Below are 16,780 nucleotides of genomic sequence, written 5' to 3' on the forward strand. Positions count from 1 at the left end.
TTGGAAGACTCAATAGTGTAAAGATGTCAGTTTTATTCAGGCTATTCTATAAAATCAGTGTGATTCCAAGCATAGTCCCAGATTTATTTGTAAAATTGATAAGAGAGATTCTAAAATTAATATACAAACAAATGGTGAATAGGGAAGACAAGTGTAGACTCTACTCTGGTTTCTAGACGAGAGTGAAAGCTAGTCGTAAAGAAATGAGAATATTACATTCCTGGGGAAAACAGTGGGCAAGTGAGCCAATCGGATTCAATTGCCATAATCATAATGGAATTGTTCCAAAAAACTATCACTCTCTTCTCCCTGAAAATTCAACCAGGAAAAAAAAAGCAGCTTGAAACATCTGGGGCCCTCTGATAAAAGAGAGAGCCTGTCAAGGAGAACAGCTAGTACAGGAAGATGCACAGCCAAGACATTGAAACAGAATTCATCCAGATAATATGTTTTTAGTCCCATGATCCAGCCATGCCTGAAGCCAAGTATACCCAAGGACTTTCCAGTAATCAAAACAATAAATTCCCTTCATAGCTAACAAAATGAAAAGAGTGAAAACACAAGCCTTAGACTGGGAAAAGTTTTCTGCAATATACATATATGTAATATACATATTATAATATATATAATATATAACACATGGCAATATATATGTATGTAACTATACAGATACACACATACATACAATAAATTTAGGACAAGTAATCAGAAGGAAATCCTTCAAATTTAAAAAAAAATGATGAGAGAAGAGGGAATTTCAGGGGGGAATGTGTAGGGATTACAGGAACAAATTTGGAGGACACATGGACAAAAACTAGGGGTGGGGGGTGATGGGGGGAAGGGGGGAGGGTTGGGTGGATGGGCTGGAGTGGGAGTAGGGGGGAGAAAACCATACTTGAACAATGATTGAAATAAAAATTAAAATTAAAATTAAAATTTAAAAAAAATTTTTTAAATAAATAAATAAAATTAAAATTAAAAAAATGATGAAATGCTTTAATAGATACACTCATAAAAGATATCCAAATAGTCAACAAGCACATAAAAATGTACTCAACATCATTACATGTCAGGTAAATGCAAATTAGAACCAAAAACAAGATATTACCACATCTTCTGCTGAATGGCTAAAATTAGAAAGTGCAGACCAGATAAGTGAAATAACTGGAACTTTCATATATTGCTTTTAGGATTATAAGTGGGATCACCCTTTTTGAAAAAGTGGAATACCTACCAAAACTAAGTATGAAATCTACCCTTGGATTCACTAATTTTATTCCCATGTATAAAGCATTTACCAAGAGAAATGTATTAGTCTGCCAAAGAGCAATTAAAAGGCAAACAGACATTATGGTGAGAAAAGAATCCAAACACATAACTGTACATACTATATTTTAACATTTATATAATGATTAAGAACAAGCAATCCTAATAAACTGTAACAAAAGTCAAAATTGGGCTTGCCTCTTTGGAGCACTTACTGAGAAGGAAGATGAATGAACTTTCAAGAGTCCTGGCAATGTCCTGTTTATCAGGATGTAAACATTATGTGAAACTTCATCAAGCTGTACACCTAAGATTAGCACATTTCATGCACATTAGTGTGTGTGTGTGTGTGTGTGTGTATATATATATATATATCTCAATAAAACAATAAAAAGTGATTAAGGGGAAGTGATACAGGTGTACAGTGCTTCATACCTCAACAACTGGGCCACATTCTGAGAAATGCATCATTTGGCAATTTCATCATTGTGCAAATATCACAGAATGTACAGGCAATAGAAATTTTTCTGCTCCATTATAATCTTACAGGAGCATCATCAGACATGCCACCTGTTGTTGAATGAAATGTCATATGTGGCACAGGACTGCGCTCTTAGAGATAAGGGGAAAATATAATGGAAGGAAAAAGGTTGATAAATGCACTTAAAGCATAAACCAAATAACTTTCATCTTCCCAGATTTTAAAAAAAGTGATAAAATCTTCCTTGTTTGAAAGTGTCAAATATAAATCTTTCTTCGCTAAAATGGATTGGTACCCTGATGCTTATTTCAATTATACCTAATTTTCCTGACTGTCCACAACTCTGCTTGTTTGGGGACCACAGTGAACTTACATAGATGTACTTCCTCCTTGAGCAGAATGACATAATGGAACTGGACTGTGGAGATGACAACAGTCCTGCTCCAAACTGGGGCCAACTCTGTATAATCAGTTGATGTGCCACAGGGATTGTAATATCAGCAATGCTAAAACTTGCCAAAAATTTAAGAGGCTGTGAATGGCCACGATGGAGAAACTTACAGCGATGTCTACGGAACTGCTGCTTCTAAGGTAACTTAAGTCAAGCACTGTATGTTCCACTTGAGCCAATATTAATTGCTGGGGCTAATAATCAGGAAAGTGAGCTGGAACTAGAGCCCACCAGGCACTCTATGCATCTGTCTCCCTGTCTCATGGCCTCACTAAACTAAAAATAAGAGATTCTGTCCTCTGCCTTCCAATTCACATACAAACTGTTTATTTTAGACAACTCTAACCTGGAACTGCATAAGGAAATGATTCTGGGAAGTAAGGTCCAGCCATGCCCAAATTAACACAGGGAAGCCAACCCACCCAACTTTACCTGTCGCTTTCTTGTTACAAGGTCTCTTTTCACTCTCAAAACATTGAGTCCAATTCCCAGCCATGAGAAAGAACAAAGAATGAAATACAAAAACAACGTATCAGGTAAGACACTTCTTTTAAGATCTTTGCACATTAATTTCTGCTGAAATTACTTATTAGACAGCAAAAGCATTGAATAGTAAAAAAATTATTAATTTCAAAAGCTGTAGTTTCACTTAGTAAAAAAAGGGGGGGGGAATATTGAATAGGCAATTTCCAGTATCTGCCATACTAGATCAAAATGCAATTACCAATCACAAAAGAAAATTATAAAAGAGGGCCCTGGCCAGGTAGCTCAATTGGTAAGAGCATCGCCCTGATATGCCAAGGTTGTGGGTTCAATCCCTGGTCAGGGCACATACAAGAATCAACCAATGAATGCATAAATAAGTGTATCAACAAATTGATGTTTCTCTCTCTCTCCCTTCCTCTTTAAAATCAATTAAAAATTATAAAAGAAATTATAAATACCAAAGTGTCCATACCATAATCACTGAACACTTATAGAGAACAGTGAGAGTTAATCAGAAACTAATAAAAAAGGGCCACTCCTGCCTGCACATGAAAAAATACACTCCAGGACTTAGTAATGGAAATAACAATTACATCTGAACCAAAATAAAAGCACCTCAGAATAAAACATATTAGAGCTAAAAAGGAATTAGAGGGAAATTTATCACCTTAAATATTCCTATCAGAAAATAAAACCCAGAAATCAATAAGTAAACATTCCACTGTAAGGGTGAGGCACTGATCTTTGCTTCCAGTATGAATTTTTTTGTACACTTATTTCTTATGTGATTTTCACTTACAAGTGATATCAGGAAGGCATCACCACATGGTTTACATACAAAGTGTTTCTTCCAGTTGTGAGTTCTCAAATGTCTTCAAACGCATGAGCAACAATGTCGCATATTCTCGCAGTCACAGGATGTCTCCACATGAGACATGCTGCCTGAGATTGAAACTCCTTGCATACATTCCCCTATTCCTTACCTTTACATGCTTTCTCTAGTGTGAGTTTTCACATGTCTTCGAAAGTAGGCAGGACAAACAAAGGCTTTCCCACACTCCTCACATTCATAGGGTTTCTCTCCAGTGTGGCTTCTTACATGTCTCCGAAAGGATGAGGGACAACTGAAGGCTTTCCCACATTCCAGACACTCAAACGGCTTTTCTCCAGTGTGCATTCGGGCATGTACAGTAAGGTATGAAGAATGGCGAAAGGCTTTCCCACAGTCCTTACATTCATAGGGTTTCTCCCCAGTGTGCGTTCTCATGTGAATCCTAAGAGCTGAAGGATAAATAAAGGCTTTTCCACATTTCTTACATTCATAAGGCTTCTCTCCAGTGTGAGTTCTGACATGTACTGTAAGGTGGGAAGAACTAATAAAGGCTTTCCCGCACTCCTTGCATTCATATGGCTTCTCTCCACTGTGAGTTCTCAGGTGTTCCGTGAGGGATGAGGAACGGCTGAAGGTCTTCCCACATTCCTTGCATTCGTATTGTATCTTCCCAGTGTGATTTCTCACGTGCACTCTAAAGGATGAGGGACAGCTAAAGGCTTTTCCACATTCCTTACATTCATAGGGTTTCTCTCTACTTTGATTTTTCACATGTGTATTAAGGGAAGTGAGAAGATAGAAGGCTTTTCCACATTCCAGACACTCATAGGGTTTCTCTCCAGTGTGTTTTCTCATGTGGATACTTAAGGAAGAGGGACAATTGTAGGCCTTCCCACATTCCTTACATTTATAGGGTTTCTCTCCTGTGTGTGTTCTGACATGTACAGTGAGTTTTGAGGACTCACTGAAGGCCTTCCCACACTCTTTACATTCATAAGGTTTCTCGCCAGTATGAATTCTTATATGTATTATAAGGTGAGAAGAAGAACTAAAGGCCTTCCCACATTCCTTACATGCGTATGGTTTATCTCCGCTATGAATTCTTTTGTGTTTGGAGAGTGAGGAGGAGCAACTAAAGGCCTTTCCACATTCCTTACATTCATATGGTTTATCTCCACTATGAATTCTTTTGTGTTCCGTGAGGGATGAAGAACAGCTAAAGGTTTTTCCGCATTCCTTACATTCATAGTTTGTCTTTCCAGTGTGAATCTTCATATGTGCCCTAAAGAATGAAGAACAACCGAAGGCTTTGGTACAGTCCTTACATTCATAGGGTTTCTCTTCGGTGGGAGTTTTCATATGCTTCTTGAAACAAGCAAGAAAATGAAAAGCTTTCCCACATTCCTTGCACTGATAGGGCTTGCTTCCAGTGTGAGAGCTGACATGACTTCTAAGAGATAAATGATCTGTGAAGACGTTTTTACATTCATGGCATTCATACAATTTTACCTCAGTAGTTCTCTTGAGTATATTAAGATTTGAAATTTGGCTGAAGGTTTGTCCACACTGATTTTCTTCATTACACCCACAGATGTTCTCCACCACATGACTTCTTTTAAAAATAAAAAGCACATCATTAGTAATAAACACACTTTTATCATTTTCTGTAACTATATCTGTCTTTTGCCCTGTCAGGTTATAAGCTGGAAGTTCCTACAGAGGGCTCTATAACAGCCAGTATTTATCACTGAGTTTTTGACTTACGGGATTTTTCTCATAATTGTTTACATCTGAATTATATGTTAAATATTGAAGATCTCAGTCTCATTTGTGAGGAAAAAATCTTGTGAAAATTCTTTATGAAATTACAATTTTTGACCAAGATTTGTAACATGTTTTTTAAATTTCATGACGTTTTAAGATTCTCTTCTGAAGCACTACCTTCTTTTTTATGAATGGCACTCACCCCAGATGTCTCTTGTGGTTTTTGTTCTTGTCATCAACAGCATGGTATTCCCAGTTTTTGTATAAAATGGATGACCAGGAATCATTCCTTTTGAATCTTACTATTTTCTGTTCATCAGATATTTTTTCTCCATAATTATTTTGTGAAATAACTGACGCACTACTTTTAAGCTGAGTCTCAAAACCTGAAATAAAAGGTAAAGGCACCTATGAGCAAAGGGCTTGTGCAGAGCAACTATGTCAAGACTCTAGTGATAACTGCAAGGGTCAAAATACTAAGCAAGTGACTAAGAAAAAATTCCAGAAGATTGAGACCAATGATAACATGAATAGGTTATTATCAGGAGAACAAAGCAAAAAGGAGCTGGATAAAATATATATAACCAAATACTAACTTACAAAGAAGAAACATGGAAAGTCTTTCCCAAAAACAAATGTGAAAGGACTAATAAAAAGTTAAACAGTAATCAATGGTATCTATGGAAAATCTGCCTTTCAAACAGAAGTTTCACCTCGTTTTTATTTGATTTTTTCTGAATGTCATATCCCCCAACCAGGACACTTTCTCCCCAGAATTCTTGCCTTCCTGGTACTGCTCCCATAGAGGCCCTCCCGTTGTTTTCTCCAGGTCCTCCTCTTGTTTCCACTGGAAGATGAAACAGGGTGTGTGCAGAGGATACCCTGTCAATGCAGAAAGGTGTATCACATGAAGGAAAATAATGAGGAACCATAAACATTTCCATGAGACAAGGCCAAAACTTTGGTCTTCTGATACTATAAAGATGGGGCAAGTGTGAATTTAATTGCAACAAAATGTTTGTCAAAAAAATTTTTAAGGGAGGGGCAGAGTTGCAACATAGTCATTGATGTCTAGAACCGATCTGATGTTCATATCTAATCCTCAATATTATTAGAAGTTGGTCTGATACTTATAGCCAGGACATTTTGTTCTCCTACTGAGCATAATCTCACAGAATACCAATCTTAGACAAGGTTACTCTGAGACTATAGTGAAATGAAGTTAAGTCCACTTCATAATTTAGTCTAAGGACAGGGAAAAAGGAAAGTCACTGCTACCCACAAAATACCCAATAACAGAATTTCCCCACTTTCCCCCAATCTACCCAATTGGGTTCAATCCAACTGGGATGAACAGTGTTCTTCAAAATTCCATCCAAATGGTCAATGAAACAGAATAGAGGGTCCAGAAATAGATCCACAAAACAGTCAACTGATCTTTCACAAAGGAGCAAAGGCAATACAATGGAAGAAAAAAATAGTCTTTTCAACAAATACTGGAACTAGATATTGACATCCAAAAAATGAATCTAGACACAGACATTACACTTTTCACAAAAATTGATTACAGACTGAAATTTAAAATGCAAAACTATAACATTCTTAAATGATAACAGGAGAAAAATCTAGATGACCTAGGGCTTGGCAATGACTTGCTAGATACAACACCAAAGGCATGATCTACAAAAGGAAGAATTGATAAGCTGGGCTTCTTTAAAATTAAAAACTTTTGCTCTGCCAAATACAATGTCAAGAGAATAAAAAGACAAGCCACAGACTGTGAGAAAATATTTGCAAAAGACGTATCGGATAAAGAACTGTAATCCAAAATATACAAAGAAATCTTAAAACTCAAAAATTTTAAAAACCCAATTTAAAAAATGGGCCAAAGACACCTCACCAAAAAAGAAATACAGATGGCAAATAAGCATATAAAAAGATGCTCCAGCCCTGGCTGGTGTGGTTCAGTGGACTGAATGCCGTACTGTGAAGCAAAGGGCCACCCACCAGTTTGATTCCCAGTCAGGGCACATGCCTGGGTTGCAGACCCAGTCCCCAGGAGGGGATATTTGAGAGGCAACCTCACATTGATGTTTCTCTCCTTCTCTTTCTCCCTCCCTTCCCCTCTCTCTAAAATAAATAAATAAATAAACAAACAAACAAATAAATAAGATGCTCCACATCATATATCATCAGGGAAATGCAAATTAAAATAAGAGGATACCACTACACACCTATCTGAATGGCCAAAATCTGGAACACTGATAACACCTAATGCTGGTTAGCATGTGGAGCAACAGAATTCTCATTCATTGCTGGTGGGAATGCAAAATGGTACAGCCACCTTAGAAGACAAGCTGGAGGTTTTTCATAAAACTAACCATATAATTCCCATATGATCAGACAATCATGCTCTTCAGAATTTATCCAAAGAAGTTGAAAACATGTCCACACAAAAGTTGCACACAGTTTTACAGTAGCTTTATTCATAACTGCCAAAACTTGGAAGCAGTAAAGATGTCCTTCAGTAGGTGAAGGGATAAGTAGACTGTGGTGCATCCAGACAATGGAATATTATACTCAGTGCTAAAAAGAAATAAGCAATCAAGCCATGAAAAAACATGAAAGAACTATAAAACATGTTACTAAGTGAATGAAGCCACTGTAAAAAGCTGATATATTGTATGATTCCCACTGTATGGCATTCTCCAAAAGAGAAAACTATGGACACATTAAAAAGATCAACAGCTGTCAGGGATTAGAAAGGAAGGAGGGATGAATCAGCATGACAATGACAATCTTTAAGACAGTAAAACTACTCTGTATAATATTGTAATAGTGGGCATATGTTATTATATATTTGTCCAAACCACAGAAGGTGCAACACCAAGAGTGAAGCCTAATGTAAATTATGGACTTTGGGCAATAATGATGTGTCTGTGTAGGTTCACCAATTATACCTAATGTGCTGCTGTGCTGAGGGATGCTGACAGCAGGGGAAGCTGTGTGAGGGGTGGATAAAGGAGTATAAGGGAAATCTCCGCACCTTTCATTCCATTTTGTTTTAAATCTAAAGCCACTCTAAAACTAAATAAATATATTCTCTTAAAAACTTCACATCCACCTAGAACCTCAGAGTGTTGCCTTATTTGGAAATAGGGTCATTGCAGATGTAATTAAGTTAAGCTGAAATTACACTCGAGTAGGGTGAGTCTTAAATCCAAAGCCTAGTGTCTTTATAAAGAGGGAGAGACTTAGAGACAGAAGAAGTCTGTTTGAAGATGGATGCAGAGATTAGAGTGATGCAAGTCAAGAATACCAAGGATTGCTGGCTACCTCCAGAAGCCAGGAAGAGACAAGCAGGACTTTTTCCACAGAACCTTCAGAAGAAGCATGGCCCTGCTGACACCTTGGTTTTGGACTTCCGGCTCCAGAAATGTGAAAGAATATGCTTCTTTTGTTTTTAGTCATCCAATCATAGCACTTTGTTACAAAAGGCCTAGAAATCTAATATAGCCTGCTTCCATATACCAATCCCCAAATCACCCAACCAAAGTTCTAATACCCTCTTAATGTGACACCCCGCAGTTCCCTACATCATGCTCTCCCTCACTGCACTAATAAACCCAACGTGTTTAACTTTAGGTGTGTTCCTGATGCTCTTTAGGTAAATAGCAATGATGTCAGCAAAATTCTCAAAAGGTCCCAAATGATAAACCTCCCTGTGGCTCCTAAGTAAACCCTGAAATCTTCACCCACACTTTCAGCACTTAATAAGCCTGAGGTTTTCAACCACAATAAAATGTCAGCTCAACACACAGATGTTTATTTTCATGGTGAAGCCACTCTAAGTTGCTTGGGGTCAGTGACCACTCTGTCTTGTTTACCAATGTGTTCCAATTCCTCAGCCTGAATCCTAGAATAAGAAATAGGATTGATTTGTCAGATTTGTTTTCTAAACAACTAAATAAAAGAATGTTGCCCATTCTTACCTAATGAGGCCAGGTTTTGGAAGTTCTCCAGCATCACCTCTCTGTAGAGGCTCCTCTGAGCAATATCTAGCAAAGCCCACTCCTCCTGGCTAAAGTCCACAGCAACATCCTCAAAGACCACTGAGTCCTGAAATATCACACATACTTTGTTCAGAAAGGTACCAACTCCCAAATGTGTTCAGGAGGATGCACGATGCTGAAAATACATGGGAACTGAGAATCCATTCATAGGAAGTTCTAAAGACTTTATGGTCTCCTAACATTGATGGGATGCAGCCATCAGATCTCTTTCTTTCTTCCCACACATCTTTCCTGGGAGATTGAATCCTGTCTCCAGACTTAACACTTCTAAAATGCTCAATCTATCTCTCCACAGTGTGATGGTAAATCATTCCAGTCTTATAATGATCCAGAGCAGTCCAGAGCATATAGCAAAAATGAGAGAAATGCTCTAAAATTGAATTACAGCAGGCCCTCAAATGACTTAATTTTACTATTACATTGATGAGATGCCATGGGAACTTAACACTTGTTTATATCAATTAGCCTATGGTGAAATTGGTTTCATTATCTGTTGTTCTGCTTAAAGTTGCAGAGCCTATCAATAATGTTGAGGATGTACAGAATTTCCACACTGACACCAACAATTCCTTGTTAAAGAAACAATTTCACCTGCTTCCTTCTCTCCCACTATAGCAAGCAGCACAACATGAAACACTGGGGCAAATCTGGATGAGGTTTTAATGAATAAAAACACACGGAAGAAAAGGAAGCTTTTCATTTTTAAATAAACCCAGGAGCCTGCAACCTTCAACCCAGGCCCCCAGGTGCCCATATATTCTTATACTCTAAGCCAGGGGTCAGCAAACTATGGCCCACAGGCTAAATCCAGCCTACCACCTATATGTATAAGTCAAGTTTTATTGGAACACAGTAAAACGTGTACACATTGTATATAATGTCTATGGCTGCTTTCATACTACAATGACAGAGTTGAGTTCCAACAAAAAGTCTGGCCTGCAAAGCCTAACATACTTACTCTATGGACCAACTCAGAAACAGGTTGTTGATCTTGCTCTAAACAATTAGATCGATGAACTGGTGAAATGGGAATATTCTTTTGGAGAATTATTAGCTCTTACCTACCTGTGTCATGTCTTTCTGTAACTCAGTAGCTCTTCTTTCTTCATCCATGTTCCCTTCATGAAGAAAGGCAAAATATTAAGAAGTTACAGGTGAGGCAAGAGAAAGATGACATGATAATCTAGGTTTCCCCATAATTTGCACACTTAAGAGCCTGGGTGCTGCAGCATATTATGGTGACCATTCCCCTCAACAAACACATACACACACACACACACACACACACACACACATGCATAAGCCCAAGATAACCAAGCAAACATACACTGATCTTGTAAGAAGGTCAAGCAATCTTAACCTCATTGAGAGCTAAAAAACTGTGCTTTGGCTCTTGTTGACCATTTCTTTTAAAGGTTAAGGCTCCCATTTTACAAGTTAGCTGAAGTCTAAAAGCTTAAGCCATCTATTTGCCCATGAAAATGAAAAACATAAAAAGTATCAGACAATAACTTCAACCTTAAGAATATACTAAGAATATACACTCTGTCTCAAACCCAAGGAAGCACTGACTTATATACTAGAGTTCTTACTTCTGCGCCCTTTGACAGGCCAACAAGCATTACTGCTCAGCCCCTCATCACTGGACCCTCCCCCCATGGGCCACAGAGTTCCTGAAACCTGGTTTTTGAGAAAGAGCATCCACTGACTAAATTCCACACACAGGAGGCAGAGAAGACTGCCACACTGTAAGTCTCATGCTAAATTTTGCCTTTACAGAAGCAGCCAAAAAAGTATACCTAAGTGAGCAATGAGTGTCATCTCCAATAGCAATATCTCCAGTGCTTTGCCCAAATTTCAAATAATGAAAATGCAACTGTTTCTTCCACTGCAGTGGATCCAGTATGTAATTTAAAGCCAATAAAAAGTGTGATATTCTTTACTATGTTAATAACATTTTCCATTGAGCGATGATGATGTGAGAATGACCTTGCAAAGAGATGCCCATACCTTTGCAAAAAACTTATTTATTGTTCATGAAACTCTGCAAATCAGATATATTACAACTAATTTATAGTTGAGAAACCTTAGAAAGGGTGAATTAACTACACACTCAATATTACCAAAATTAGAAAGCTGCTCTGTCAGGGTGTGTATGTAGGTCTATTTATCTTCAAAGTCTAAATGCCCCGTGAGTATATTTCTGAATATATACCTTACAACTTAGCTACTAGTGAAGCCCTTGTTCCCTAACATTACCAGTATCTGGCCTAGAATTCATTGGGCACACTATGCAGAGTAGACAAGTAAAATATTCTATTCAAATGTTTTATTTTTGAGCTCCTTCTCTTGATTATGACCTATGTGTTGAGTAAAGACGCTTCCTTTAAGGCCCTTACCTCCTGCTCCTTCAGTGCATACTCATTTAGGTAATATTTCCACTGATCCAAAACAGAAAAATCCTGGACTTCATAATTTTTTGTGGAAGGGCAGTAAATTAACAAAATATCAGGTAGTGGTATATGCTACATAAAACTGCAGCACATTATGGGGATAAGGAGAAACACGCATATTTATCTTTAGCGAGTGAAGACTACTCATGTGGCAGAATAGAAGCAGAAAATTAAAATAACTATTTCAGATGACACTGGAAATGCATAGCTGGTGTCGTATATATATTTATATGCTTGTAAGTATCATCAATTCCCAGAGAAGAAAAAATGAGTATCAATGGACTACCCACTGACTTATAAGGTTGGGAAAAGAACAGGTTAGTTAGAAAGAAAAGTGAAAACAAGGCACAATTAATGATACTTAAAAAAAACTAATAAACAGAATCAGAAAAACTAGTAAAGGACACAAGCTAGCTGTGTCCTTTGAAAAACTAATGAAGTTGACAAACCCATAGCAATTTTCTTTAAGAACAACAGAGAACAGGCAAAAGGAGTTAGGAATAAGTCATAATTACAGATGTTACAGGGAGGCTATAACAAAAAAAAATAAGGGAACAGATATGAAATTGTACAGGTAATGAATGAATTTTGAGAGAAGTACAACTTTCCAGCAATGATCTAAAATAAATATAGCACTTGATTATATCCAGTCACTAAAGGAAAAAATATGATTTGTTTAAAACATACCCACGAAGGAAACAGAAGTTACAAACTGTTTTACCAGTAGGCTCACTAAATAAGGAAAAAATTCAAAATTCCATTGTAGGGGTACAACTCGGAAAAGAAAAGATCTCATACACATTACAAATAACATATTAGTTTAGCCAAGAAATGAATAATCACAAACCAAGTTCATTTTGTCCTAATAAAATGTGATTGAAAATGGAATCACCGATTAATATAATTCACCACATTCACAGAAAAAGATCATATGATTTATCCCCTTAGATACAAGCTAGTGACTGATCTATAGTAATGTCCATTGGTGATAACAATTTAACCCACCAGAACTACCAGGGAATATGTTTTATTAGAAAAGAATGTACAAACACCTACAGTAAACATCCTATTTAGTGGTGAAGTGGCAGCATAAGTCCCTCTGGGATCTAGAAGGCAAGGATACAAATTCTATGCTATTCTACATTGAACTGGATGGAGGTCCTGGCAAGTGCACTAAAGAAATAAAATGAAATACAAGGTACGGGGGTGGGGGGAGAACGCTGAAACTGAGAGATGATCACACTTTATGCGTGAAATTTTAAAAAAATCTACAGACAAATGATTAAAATGTATAGCTGGACTCGGCGAAGCAGGTTACAAAGATACTTAATCTGTTCACTTTTATGCACCTGAATATAATTTAGCAAATGGATGCCCACGGCAGGGTAAAACTGAGGTTAAATAGTATCTCTAGCACCGGGAGGAACGAGGTGGGGACGTAGTTCAGGCAAATGCCAGCCCGTGCTCACCGAACACGCCGAAATCCACAGATCAGCGTAGACAACAAGGTGAGGCTCTCATCTCCGTGACCCGAATAGCAGGGATGTTTTTCCCTTTTGGAAAGATAGCAAAGGACGCTTTGGGAGGTGAATTAAATACGTGGGTAGTTCTCCAACTCTACTTTGCTCTCTTTCCGACTGCTGCACCCAGCCTGGAGTTTCCGATTCAGTGAGTTTGGGAAGTGCAACAGCCACGGGTGCAGCCGGCCAGGGCTCTGAGGAAACGCCGAGGTGTCTGAGGCCTCGGGCGCGGGGGTCCAGGCGGCGGCCGCCCTTTGACCGCTGCCCGCCCCTCAAGGCCAAGCTCTCCGCCTCCAGTGCAGGGACCCGGGAAAGGCCAGACTGAACCCCGGCAGGCTGCAGACCCAGGTGAAAACTGACCTCAGACGCGCGCGAGGGTACTAGAGAACAGCGCCCACGGCTCGCGCACGCGCAAAAGTACACTTTAGCTTCCGGTTTTTGCGCCACGCCCAGCGAAAGGGGAGGGACCTCAGAAGCTGGAAAATCAGGATGGAGAGGCGGGAAGACCGGGAGGTATCCGGAGGTACTGAAGGAGACAGGAGAGCGGGACAGCAGCGCTTCCAGCCTAGAGTGAAGTTTCCTCCCAGGACAGACGCTGTCGGGTCCTGGCGCCGTATTAGCTCAGGAGCTGAGAATAGACGGAGGTGGGGCGGGATCAGGTCAGTGGAGCGCGGCTTGGTTGTCTGGTCCTTTTGGGCGGCACTTACTCAAAACAGTAGGGTTTGAGGTGGGGCGGGGTCGAGGGGCGGGACTGAGGTAAGGCTAGAGGTGGGGTTAGGGTTAGGGCCTCCTATCCAGGCTCTAAAGAGACAGAGAACAAAACAGAAAATTTAAGCCTATACCAATCCAGGAGATCTCCCTTCTGTTCATTCAGTCCTTTCATTAGGCCTTTAGTGTTCCCTTTCATTGCTTTATTGATAATTGCTCATGTAGAGGAAGGATATTAATAATTATTTTTGTAGGTTCACGTACCTGGAAACCTTGCGGACCACTAATATTTGCCCATTCGTCATTTTGGACTTAAACTATAAATAAAATTTTCTGTACATATATTTTTCTTGTTCGAATATTAACACCTCTTTTTTCTTCTTGTTTGTGCAGTGCCTCTCAAATTATGGTATAAAGTCAAAAAGAAATAAAGCATTCTTGTCTTGGTCAGTAATGATTATCAAGCTATTGTAGGTTGTGGCCTTTATTAAGTTAATGAAGTCCCTTTTTTAACTTTATTTTTATTGTTTACACTATTACAGTTACCCCATTTTTCCCACTTTGCCCAACTCCACTCAGCCCCCACTCCCTCCCTCAGGCCATTATCACAGTATTTTCTGTCTATGGGTTATGCATATATGTTTTTTGGCTAATCCCTTTACCTTCTTTTATCCAGTCCTTCCTTCCCCTCTTCCCTTTGACAGTTGTTAGCCTGTTCCTTGTTAATTAATGGGATAAGTCTCTCCCATTAATGTGTCAACAGCAATCAAGACTCAACTACAAGGGAAGATGTATACAGCCCACATGAGGCTGGGGTGGGTGCGACTGGAGTGCCTAGCTTGGGTGGTCAGGGAGGCTGAGCCAGTGGACCCTATAGGACACCTACTATATTAGGCCACTCTATCAAGCCCAAAAGATGTAGCAGCTCTACCTCATACATAGAAACAAACACAGGGAAGCTGCCAAAATGAGATGAAGAAACCCATCCCAAAAGAAAGAACAAAACAAAACTCCAGGAAAAAAAAAACTAAACAAAATGAAGACAAGCAATATACTAGATGCAGAGTTCAAAACACTGATTATAGGGATGCTCAATGAACTTAGGGGAAGAGTAGTTGAACTTGGAACTTCAACGGCATTAAAAAAAGGACATGGAAACCATAAAAAGGAACCAATCAGATAGGAAGGATACACTAACTGAAATAAAGAATAATTTACAGGGGATCAACAATAGAGTAGATGAAGCCAAGAATCAAATCAGTGACTTGGAATATAAGGAAGCAAAAACACCCAATCAGCACAGGAAAAAAAATCTTCCCCCAAAAATGAAGATAGTGTAAGGAGCCTCTAAGACAACTTCAACCATACCCACATTCACATCACAGGAATGCCAGAGGAGAAGAGAGAGCAATAAATTGAAAACCTATTTGAAGAAAATAATGATGGAAAATCCCTAACCTGGTGAAGGAGATAGACATACAAGTCCAAGAGGTGCAGAATCCCAAACAAGATGAACCCAAAGAGGCCCACACCAAGACACATCATAATTAAAACACAAAACATTAAAGACAAAGAGAGAATCTTAAAAAGTAGCAAGAGAAATGTAGTTAGTTCCCTTGTTAGCTGATTTCTCAACAGAAACTTTGCAGAAGTTTCAGGATTGGCAAGAAATATTCAAAGTAATGAAAAGCAGGGACCTACAACCAAGAATACTCTACCCAGCAAAACTATCATTTAGAATTGAAGGACATATACAGTTTCCCAAGCAAGAAAATACTAAAGGAGTTCATCACCACCAAACCAATATTACATGAACTGTTAAAGGGTCTTCTTTATGGAGAAAACATTACAAAAATTAAAAATATGAACAATAAGATAGCAATAAATACATATCTACCAACAAATGAACCTGAAAAAAACAAACTAAGCAAACAAGAACAGAAACAAAATCATGGATACAGAGAGCATTTCAATGGCTGCCAGATGGGATGGAGTTGAGGGGGATGGGTGAAAAAGGTGAAAAAATTAAGTACAAATTGGTTGATACAGAATAATCATGGGGGTGTAAAGTACAGCATAAGGAATATAGTCAATAATATCTAATCACTATGTATGGTGTCATATGGGTACTAGATTTCTCAGAATAATCACTTATAAGTTATATAATGTCTAGTCACTGGGATATACACCTGAAACTAGTATATGTAACTGTAATCAAAAAATTTAAATGATTTAAATTTTATAAATCAATAAATAAAAACTCTTTAATACAAAAACAACCAAAAAATGGTTTCTGGGTTTCCTAGCATGCTTTTAAAAGTCTTCCCAAACTGTAGAGCATAAATGTGTTTTTCCTAATTTTCTTCCAAATTTTATTATTCCTAAACCTTTTCAATCTTTACTCCTCCAGGGATGTATTGTGGCACATAGTATGAGATCTATTATGTCAAAAGGTCTATTATGTTAAAAAGCCACAAATGAACCCTGGCTGGCGTAGCTCAGTGGATTGAGCACAGGCTGCAAACTAAAGCATCGCAGGTTCGATTCCCAGTCAGGGCACATGCCTGGGTTGCAAGCCACAGCCCCCAGCAACCACACATTAATGTTTCTCTCTCTCTTTCTTTCTCCCTCCCTTCCCTCTTTAAAAATAAATAAATAAAATCTAAAAAAAAAAAAAGAATATACTTAAAAAAATAAAGTGTAAATTCGGAGAAAAAAATATATTAGAAAAAAGGCACAAATGGAC

At 38.4% G+C, this 16,780-nt stretch overlaps 1 protein-coding gene across 2 annotated transcripts; it reads right to left on the reverse strand.

The window, feature by feature from the left end:
• Positions 1–979: 979 nt before the first annotated feature.
• On the reverse strand, positions 980–13,996 carry ZNF699 (zinc finger protein 699). 2 transcript variants are annotated; one of them, XM_036032298.1, is made up of 5 exons: positions 13,276–13,996; positions 10,419–10,471; positions 9,273–9,399; positions 5,483–5,666; positions 980–5,125 (listed from the first exon to the last, which is right to left on the reverse strand). In XM_036032298.1, exons 2-5 carry the CDS (start codon positions 10,464–10,466, stop codon positions 3,670–3,672), a joined length of 1,815 nt encoding a protein of 604 aa, XP_035888191.1. In that variant the 5' UTR covers positions 10,467–10,471; positions 13,276–13,996; the 3' UTR covers positions 980–3,669. The 2 variants fall into 2 exon arrangements, with proteins under 2 accessions (XP_035888191.1, XP_035888189.1); XM_036032296.1 differs by having other exon boundaries at positions 980–5,128.
• Between the last annotated feature and the right edge of the window lie 2,784 nt (positions 13,997–16,780).

The sequence above is a fragment of the Phyllostomus discolor genome, chromosome 8 (assembly GCF_004126475.2).
Source record: "Phyllostomus discolor isolate MPI-MPIP mPhyDis1 chromosome 8, mPhyDis1.pri.v3, whole genome shotgun sequence".
Lineage (NCBI taxonomy): Eukaryota > Metazoa > Chordata > Mammalia > Chiroptera > Phyllostomidae > Phyllostomus > Phyllostomus discolor.

Coding starts and splice junctions, on each gene's coding strand:
- ZNF699 (XM_036032296.1), bottom strand. CDS start 10,466: ATGGATGAAGAAAGAAGAGCTACTGAGTTACAGAAAGACATGACACAG. Junction 9,400..10,418: donor TACAGAAAGACATGACACAG/GTAGGTAAGAGC, acceptor GTGATATTTCAG/GACTCAGTGGTCTTTGAGGA. Junction 5,129..5,482: donor AACCACAAGAGACATCTGGG/GTGAGTGCCATT, acceptor TATTTTTAAAAG/AAGTCATGTGGTGGAGAACA.